The following is a 10,709-nucleotide window of genomic DNA, read 5'->3' on the forward strand; positions in this document are numbered from 1 at the left end:
TCATTTCACAGAATTTCCATTTGGTATGGATGTTTCGCTTTTCTCTTCATTGCTCTGAAAATGATTTTGTATAATGCCTTTATGCTTTGGTGAATTGCTGTTGCTGCTGGATTTACTCTTACTGTTTTCCAGTGTTGGATGAACTGGTAAAGATCTTGAACTTTTGGTCTTGGTTAAGCAAACACAGACAAGACGGAAGAAAGCTCTCCGCATTTCCTTGCTTGCTAAAGTGTAGATGATGGGATTCAAGGCAGAATTAAGAACAGCAATCGCTATGAACCACTTTGCCTTGTACAATACTGAACAGTCGTTAACATTGCAAGCAACATCTATTAAGAGAAGGATAAAGATAGGAGACCAACAAGCTATAAAAACTCCCACCACGATGACAACTGTCCTTAGCAGAGCCATAGATCTTTCAGAATTACTATGGTTAGTCACCCTCCGGCTGCTAGACTTCACCAAGATATAGATGCGGGCATAGAGAATGACAATTGCAAACAAAATAACTATGAATATACTAATGCAAAATCCAACATATTGCTTGGAGTATAAAGGCAAGATAGTCGAGCAGTCCTTCAGGTTTCCAATGCAATTCCAACCAAGGATAGGCAGGGCACCAAGCGTAAAGGAGATGAGCCAGCAGGTTCCAATGAGAAGAAAAACTCTGTGCTTCTTGTTGGCATCGTAAGGCCTCATTTTGATCATTGTTAAATGTCTTTCGATCGCAATGGCCAATAGACTAAAGGTGGAAGCTCCAAGGGCAATAAACATACTCCCCTCCCTAACAAACCACACTGTCAAAGTGATATTGCAGGTATTACTCCCGGACATAAGAATATTTACGATATAAGCTACCCCAGCTAATAAGTCACAAAGTGCAAGGTTGGCAATAAAAAAGTACATCCTGTTGTGAAATCTGTTATTTTTCCATATGGCAATGAGGACCATCAGATTCTCCAGGACAATAAAGCTACAGATGATAAGAAAAAGCATATTGGTAATGTCCATCTGATCACCTCTTTTCTGGTATTTCCCAGTGTAGTTGTAATGAAGTTCTATAATCTCATCACATTTCCCAAATCCTTGGAAGATCTGTTTTGTTGGAAGTAATGAGTCTGCATCCATGTTTCCAAATGCAGTGTTGTTTCCTCTCAGCAGTTTAAAAACAAGACACAAGGGGGCGCTTTAACCACATCCTCTGCAGCTTGTCTTCTGAATTCTGTTTCCCATCTTACTTATGATGAAATTAATTGATGAAGGATGAAAGCGATTTCTGAAAAATAAAAAAACATATAATATTAACACAATGAACATGCTTATCTAAAAAAAAATAATAATATTATTAAACGTCTAAATACCCACATTATTTTACTTTTATAAAAACCAAATACAATTTAAAAATTACATATTTTTTTAACTTTACATTTCCTCATCATTCTGTGTTACATAAAATCTAATAAAATCTAATTATAGTGTAGTTTTATGTTCCACTGCAACATGAATATTAATCTGTAACCTCATTTTTCATGGCATACTTTGTCACGTGCCAAGTTAAAGTGGGTTCAAGAGCCTTTCCGTAAGATTACAGTTTGAAAGTGTCCATCACCATCAGTGTAACACACTTGAAGAGTTTTATCTACACAGAATATTATTCTGGGTCTGTATCAATAAAGGCTTTCATTTTGACCCATGACCTAATAAAGTTTGCCTCTGAATTGATGAAGTTCGAGTGAATGGGCTGATTTCTAAAGGTGTTGCAGACACAGAAATAGGGACGAAACACTGATTGTGGCGACATTTTAACAATTTGGTAACAAAATATTCATGAATAAAACAGCACGGATGGAAAACAATCATAATCACACCATATGTCATGTTTTTAAAACAAACAAAAGAAAAACTTAGGGGAACTTTGAAGCATATGATAGCTGCATTGTCCCCCATCCATGTGCATTTGCTTCTTTGGCTGTAATCTGTCTGGACAGTAACAGTAAGCTGCCAGATCCTTATATACAACATTATTTTGACATACATGAGTATGTATAAATGATGGTATCATTATGCCACAAAGGCATAGTGCGTAGTCCTTGCAACACCTTTATACATCACCCAATATCTGATCACTAACGGGAAAAGCAAAGAAAACCATGAACAAGGGCACATGACAGTGTTTGGACCGGCAACTGCCCCATCCTCTATGTTTGCTTAGACTTGCCAATATCTATGTAGCATATTGTCCTGGCTTTGCTATTATGTAAATAAAATGTAATGCTTTACAATACTGCCTAAATATGTTTATTCTTCTTTAGCTCTAGAGTAAGGAAGCATGTAACAATAACTTCCTCATGTAATACATCAACAATGTACACTCCACTTAATGATGTAAATCACAAAGAATTAATTTTGCACATTGTGATTGCTACTAGAATTTTGGGTGCTTTATCACAATAATGAGACTTTTGCCAAACAAAAAGGAACAAGCTTTGTACTGTAATATGCACGCAATTCATAAGTAGGTAGAGGAACAGTGGGTATAAAAAACAATTCTGGTGCAAGATGGTAAGGGTGGAGCAATCTTCATGGTGACCATCTCCAATTTCACCGTTTTGCACTAGAATTGCTTGATAAATACCCCCCAGTGCTTTAATGCATTCTTACAATGACCCCCCCATTTACTTTGACCTTAATAGACATCAAACATGTGAAAACATTTCAACATTGTAACTGACCCTTGCTGAACCCTTTGACTTCCACCTTGAAAAGAGCTGTGTTTACATAAACTGTAGGCACTTTAATACCTGCATTTCAATTTAGAGACTAAAAGGGTAACTGTTTAGGATCAACATTACAAGCTTGTAGTCACCACATTGAGTTATTTGTTTCCAAAGCAAACTTGATGAACATAAATGGAAATGTTGTCCCATAATTAGTCTAAAATCGACATAAGTGTGAGTGGGTGTTTTAGGAGTATGGATACTGTCAGACACTTCCAAATGTGTTCAACAACCTGCTTATCTACTCATTAAAAAGATAAAGACAGGCGAGGTTACACAATAAACCACAATCATTATCTTAAAAAACTTTTTATTAATTGTAGGTCATTAATCAGTGGAAACCTGTTAAAATCTGTTACTTATTAGACAACATTTATGTTTTTTTCTAATGTATGTGAATGTTTTACTTTTTCATATAAAATGTAAACATATAATACATATTATTATTTAGTGTTTTAAATATAATATAATATAATTATTGTATGTATAAGGTATTGTGTCAACAAGTAATAAAGACCTGACATCATATGTATTTGCAATGATCCGATATCTGTAATGTTAACTTTAAAATATATGGATTTTGTGAGAAGTCAGTTTTAATTTTGTATTTAGACTGTAGCTTATAAATACGGTATTCTCTTTTGTTGAACTACTGTTAGAATGCGCAGTATAGAAAAGTATATATATTATATGTTGCTCGGGGTACAATCAATGCTAACACAAACATGATAAGATGTGACTTAATTATAATTTCAAAGAATAGTATTCATATTCGAAATCATGTTTGTGAAACAACCTTTAGTTCTACAGAATTTCCCTTAAAAGCACAATTAATTGTACCCTCCAAACTATTGTTTTAACTATTAAAGTAAGAAAATCATAAAGAGAGGGGCACTTCTGCAACTTTACTGATCTCTAGTGAGACCTCACATAAGACCCAATTTCCACAAGGAGAGTAGGGATACCAAAATGCATCAGAAGTGGCAGGGGCTGATACAGTGAAGGAATATGCGGGATAAGACAAAAACAAAGACCGAGTCTCTACGTCAGGAAGAATGGGCAGAGCAGATGGGCTGAATGGTTCTTATCTGCCATCAAATTCTATGTTTTTAATATACATGATCATCTTCATATATAAAAGATTGGTCACCAGTATGCGTCTATAATGCCGATGTCACAGCCTCGCAGACACAGAGCAGCGATCGGTGCCTCCTTGGCATGGGTCGCTTTGGCCACCCTATTATGTATACATACATTCATGTGGATGGGGCTGAAATGTGAGGCTACGTGCAGTTTACGGTCGGCAACCTCTTTTCAGGGTACAACAAGAGTCCATTTTACATATGCACACAGACTGATTGGAATTGATAACAAATAGCTTGGTAATTGTAAACATATGTATGAACCCGAATGATTTTCTACAGCAATACCAAATGTGCCGCTTTCTGCAAAGCTTCAATCAGCAGCCCAAAATAAGACTTTAATGGTTCCTTTCCTCGGGATAATATGTTTATCGGTAAAGAACCCTAACATGACCTGCAGATTCTTATGTCTCTGTGAATTTTCTCAAGGAACATATCCTATTTCATCCTACATTCCCCCAGTGAATTGGCCCTGGGTATTTCCTCCAAAAGCAAATTCCAGTCAGACCACACTTTCAGCTTTGCTAGCAATTTAATACTACCTCATGTATTTTTCTGTACGTCAGTCAATCGGTATCTGCTTATATCTAAATAAATATATAAAAGTCCTTGAGTTGAACCAAATGTTGATGTCTGCATTTTTACATTTAAACTTAAAAGCCTCACTTTTTAAAGTCCTTAACCCTGTTAAGGCTAGCTAGCCTTATGGTACTTTTACACATAGATAATGCATATTAAGGTTATAAAAATTGCCGATATTGTGACTGTACATGGGAGAATGATAGGTGATATGGTAAAACTAAAAGTCAGCAAAGTGCCTTGTGGAAAAAAGTAAGAATTATACCCCCAAAAAAGCACGTGCTCGATCCCTTAGGTGGCCATTTTGTCAGGTCATGTGACATGCTCACAACCTTCACAAGCATAATGTTATATAACAGAGTCTTTCTAATAGGAGGTTGGCTATCTATGTCAGGTACCTATTTACTATGCTGATTATGTTATCATTATTATGTTATTACTTATTTAGTGACTAGTTACAGTACATATATTCGAAGGGTATGACAAAGATATAATTGACAGACTTTGCTCGCACTAAAGCATTTTGTAGTGTAAGTTATACCCCCAAGCAGACACGTCTGATCTTATAAAAATGTCAATCTGCAAGTTTTTAAAGGATCTTATTCTAAACCTTTTATTATTAATGTAACATAATCCCCACGGCTTCTCTCTGGCAAATATCTATCTTCTTTGTCATCTTGTTTGAGTGGATGGCTGATAAAACATTTTCTTTCACCATGTGCCAGAATGTTTATCCAGTATCAGAAAGGGCAAAGAGACGTATTATAAATTCTACAATGTCATATGGTATGGCAAGTCTCACCAAACCACAGTTTGTATATAGTAAAATGCATTGGAGAAAATGGCCCTGCGTAGAGGATGGTCATAAGTTCACCCTATGCTGGTTTATAATGCCAGGGAATGTAATGTGTTATTAGAATATATTAAAAAAAATAGAATACATTTTAGCCTGCACATAATAACCGGCCACATATAACTTATCAGTGTTCCTTTGATACAACACTGTATAAAATTATTCATAAATATACATAAGTATGAAGCCAGCAAGACTTGCCAGATACATACAAGAGTTTATTATAAAGGCATAACATAAAGGAGTTTATATATTATTGAATCCTCACACCTAGAGTTCACTGAGATTACAATACAGAGGGAAAACCCCCCAAAAGAATACACCTTATCTGTTCATATTGAAAAGATTTACTAATATTACCGCAACATGTACTTACATAGAATCTATATGGTTAAAATCAATACTAGAGAAACCAGAAGAAGAATGTCACCATTTCTATTGTTGTGTGTCATGGCCGTGTATTTTAATGGGTTAAAATTGGCATCACATTGTGAATAATGGTACTCCCGAGGGTACTGCTACATGGTAGAGCAAGAAACGTATCTTGCATTTATACTGGCAGCTGCAAGGACGTGTCCATGGGACAGTTTCCCTATTTACGTAGCGATCCCAGCTGTATAGAGAGGAGTACACTGTCTACATACCAGCATAACCCCATACAGTGCTCTTTAACCTCAGATGCATTTTTCACTTTAGTACTTTAGATCCCACAACCCCAAGCACACAATTGTATAGGGTTTCAAATAGTTAAACCGCCTCAATCAGGAGGAGGGAGCTGTCATTTACCAACTCAGATCCACACACTCAGCATGTCCCTTTCAGCCACGTATTATACCATCTCTGGCATACAAGAACTACCCGTCAGCCCATTATTATAAATGTTACACCACATGTGAATCACACAATTTACACATCATTGTAAACATGCAGATTCGGGGGGGGGGACCTGTACTTATTTTGGGGCACTTTGAATACCCATGTCTAAAAATTAAACATCATGTCCTATATACAAACCAAGGGTACCCTATAGTAGGGTACATCATCTCTGGCTGAGGGGACGGGAGGGTGTAGAGTTATAATGTCTTCTTTAAATACAATTTCAGAAACAGCATATCGTTTACTGTTTTACCAATATTGTTACATTACACATAAGTTTTTCTGACTGTAGCACATTGTATACTACTAGTATCAGTAATCATTCTAAATTAACTGCTAACCCCTTTAAATGTCAGGGGCGATGCATATGCACAAATTAAAAGGTTTAAAGCTACACCAGTGTACATGTCCTGTATCCCTAGTGGATCTTGCATCTTTTATACTGAGTTTTGTATGGTCTTAGTTATGTAGTTTATATAGCATGTAGACGGGCAATAACTGTTGCTTGCTCTTGTTACCCTAATCAAGCAGATAACTTTCTCTCCTATTGTTTCATTTAAGCTCACAATAGCAGCACCCACTTCTCTTATTGTACCACTTTGTTGTGTGGGATTTTAAATGATTCCACTGATTGTAACAGCGCTACGGAATCTGCTGGCGCTACATAAATAAATGTGATATAATACCTTTATAATACAAAAAATTCATATGAAACTTGGTTAAACTTACATGATGTAGGCGAGAACCTGAGAGCAAAATCCCGACAGTTCTTCCTTTATCTGATCCACAAATCCTATATGCAGTAATATAGTCCAGGCAAGGCAGTTTCCTAGTGAATACTATATAGCAAGACTTTATGCTGAGAAAAACCAGTCGCCTTCAGTATTCATGATCTTGGGATATCACATCGTAAATGATGTCAAAAATGTTTTCTTCTTTTCCATAGAAAGCTACCCTACTTCTAGCACAGACAGAAAGACAGGCAGACAGCAGCAGCAGGACCACCTCCTAGTCCTCACGCAGACTATACTGTGGGACCTGAATGAGTCCAGGACAGTCTCTAACTCAAACAAGCATAGAAGACCACACCTCTTATGCTTCTCCGGCTACAACATACACATAAGCCTTTTTAATGCAAAGCATTCAGTTGTACCCATTCAAATGTAAAACAATACAATTCTGAGCAGTAAAATAAAATGGAGTAGAAAGGAATTGTAGTAGTAGACACACGTATGTACACAAAAGTACATATCTGTACCTGGTCAGTGGGGCTGTGAAAATGAAGTGTTACTCATGACTAAATTTATATGTAGGAAGCTCCTTGCAAAGAGTAACGCTGAAAACATACTAGAAATGGAGCATAAAGGCTATCCATGCTTGGTAATGCTTAAGTTGCATTAAAATATTAAAAATAATGCGTGGCTGACAATCAGATCCACTTATAAGAGAACAGATGCGAGCCTTGGGTACTATCGTGTTACAATAATGTATTTCTTAAACGTTGCATTAGATGATCATTTACCTTATTCACCTCATTCAAAAAGCAATATTTGTCAAGGTCGCGAGTCAGCTTTATGCAGAACCAAATTGATGCAATACAGAGATATTTGACTTGGGGGGTCAAAATACAATCATGATTTGGATCTAGTTCTTCATAATGCTTCAGAAATGCTGTGGCACCTTAATAGAAAACAGTGGTTGTATTTGAAGTAGTACATGGTGACAGCCATGCATGTCCATGTTCTGTTGAGTTGCTGAAATGTAACTTTTTCCTCTCCCAAAACCAGTTTGCTACCATTGGAGTTCATTGTTAAATAAAAAGACTGTGGCGATTGTGTGATGGAGGGTGTGGTTGTCTAACCGTTACTTATATGGTTTATTCTACACCAACACCATCTAATCTGGAGCACACTTACATTCAGACAGGCAGGCAGAAAATCGATTATCATGCTTTGTGTCGGAGATCTGCAAAAACATGGCACAGATTCATACTGTACCAAACCATGTAATACAATCCATCTGTACTGTTAGTACATGTCACACTTATCAAGCTCACTAGTGTTAGTTCATACATTGTCATCCCTAATGCAACAAATCACATCCTTACAAAAGCTGACATTTCATATTCCATCTGATTCTTTATGGGAATTCCTTTGTCGGCTCCAGAACTTTTTAAAAATGACTAAGAAAGAGGCTTTTCATCTCGACTCTTTAGAGCAAATCCTTCAGAGCCAATGGATTGCCACTAGCCTTTGATCTCATTCTCCTACATATATCATAGTCTAAAAATATATGACAGGATTTATTTTAGCTTTGTTATGTCCTGTCCACCCATTGTACAGCGCTACGGAATTTGATGGCACTATATAAAACAATGAATGCTAATAAATAATAATAATAATGTTACACAGTGATATATTTACTGTATGTATTCATGTATTGTGATGCAGGATATGATGTCAATGCTACTTCATTCATTTAGGTTAGGTCTGATTAATTCTTGCCTGTTCTCATCTCTACTTATAGGTTCAATCTATAGATTAAAAGGTTATATTCTTTTTCGTTGTACAATAGGTAGAGTAGATTTCAATCAAATGATGAAAAGTGTACATGTCAATAAAAAGTTCCACTAAGAATTGGCTCCGTAAAAAATGGTGGTTTTGCTAGCTCTGTACCTCCATTCTCTCTAATTATTATTGTTATTATTATTAAATGCAGCTTCTGCTTTTTCACTTTTTCATACATCTATGACTAATGCTAAAGCCAGGGACTTTTCACACTATCTAAAATCTGTCTTTGCTCATATCTTTCCCTTTAGACATGCTCCGTTACAAACTCTGTTTTCAGATTTAATAATAACAACCTGGTGCAGAAGAAGAAGAAGGTCCTGCTCTTGCAAGTTTACAATCTAGTCGGTGGTTGAGGGGGAAGTGTAACAGCAGGAGAGGAGTTTTTGAATGGGGATGAGTTGATCAAGTCAGGATAATCTGTGGAGGTTGTTAGCCGTTCAGATGGCTTGAATAGGATTCTGGCCGAGTGTTAGGAAAAAGGTTTTACCCTTACTCGAAAAAGGTGGGTTTTCAGAGAGCTTGTAAAATTTACATATGAGGAAGAAAAGTGTTACAGAACAAGGTAGGGAATTCCAGGGAAGCGTTAGAGCACAGGTGAAATACTGAATACTAACCAATGCTGGTAGTGTTCAGAATGCCTCATAGAGCTTGGTACTTGATGGCAGGATTCCAAGGCAATCTTCAATGATAGATAATGGCGGATTCATGGAAAATTGTTCTTTCTATGCTGTTGGTGGATGTTAAAAATAAGAAATATGAATAAAGTTAAAAAATGGAACATTAACTTGAGATAATAAGTACACATGATGTTTGTGCACATGTATAGACGACTATTTAATGTGAGAACGATAAGTAGTGTGAAATGGGTATAGAAATGACAGCAATAATCCAAGGCTAGGAGACGTGTCTCAAATTGGTAAAGTTTGGGCAGTTCTTTTCGAGCTGAGACTATTGACCTCAGGAATAAAATCATAAGGACTCATTACGGAATTCCTGTAGTTGACTTTTTTAGTGCTGATATCACTACCATTAGGGCCAGACTGGCCACCTGGCACACCGAGCATATTACTTACCCGATCTGCCACTCCAGTGCAGAACAGGTTCTGCAGTGTGCAGCTGCTGACTGGATCCATGGAACAACAGGCAGTGTTAGAGTGGTTTAAAAAGTAATATCAGGAAATAGTACTTTACTCAAAGGGTAGTGGATGCATGGAAAAGCCTTCCAGCAGAAGTAATATCGGTCAATACAGTGAATGACTTTAAGCAAGCATGGCTAGGTATAAGGCTAAACTAGATATAAGATAAGGCCAGGGACTACGGAAAGTCTTCAGAGGTTGGGCAGATTAGATGGGCCAAATGGTTCTTTCCTGCTGTCGCTTTCTATGTTTCTATGTTTTACACTTGGTGGCCCTGAATACCATGCAGAAATACCGGAAAATGTTTGGAGAAATGGTACCGAGTTTTTGTTTAAAGGTTTGCAGTAAAGCATTAAAAGATTGACTAATTGCAACCATGTTCAATGTATTTTCTATCAAGATCCTTTTTTCCTTGTTGGCAAACACAATGGTTAGGAGAGACATTTGCAAATGAGTTACTCTATTATTAGTATTTGGAATATTTACATTTCTTTTAAAATGATTTTCATATGAATTACCATAACGTATTTACTTGGAAAATCCCTTATTGTAACGCTCCTTTTACATGTATGTTTAAAGAGTGGGATGAAATAGGCAAAAAGTCCTTAGGACCTGTCACAAATGGAGATCGAGGAGCGGTTCTCCAAGAATATTGCAGAACCAATATTTTCAACTGGGAACAGTGGTGTAATGTTGCATATACTGTAAAAAGAAACTCCTATTTTGGATTTTGCTAAAACAAGTCAGTTATGTTTAATGTAGTTTTATAAATGTGT

General features: G+C 36.6%; 1 protein-coding gene across 1 annotated transcript; it reads right to left on the reverse strand.

The window, feature by feature from the left end:
- Nucleotides 1-1,059, reverse strand: LOC149300524 (sphingosine 1-phosphate receptor 3-like). Its single transcript, XM_089485022.1, has one exon. The coding sequence runs from the start codon at nucleotides 1,009-1,011 to the stop codon at nucleotides 1-3; it is 1,011 nt and encodes a 336-aa protein (XP_089341148.1). The 5' UTR covers nucleotides 1,012-1,059.
- Between the last annotated feature and the right edge of the window lie 9,650 nt (nucleotides 1,060-10,709).

The sequence above is a fragment of the Sceloporus occidentalis genome, unplaced genomic scaffold (genome assembly GCF_023333645.1).
Source record: "Sceloporus occidentalis isolate IW3139 unplaced genomic scaffold, rSceOcc1.0.p SCAF_24, whole genome shotgun sequence".
In the NCBI taxonomy this organism is placed as follows: Eukaryota; Metazoa; Chordata; class Lepidosauria; order Squamata; family Phrynosomatidae; genus Sceloporus; species Sceloporus occidentalis.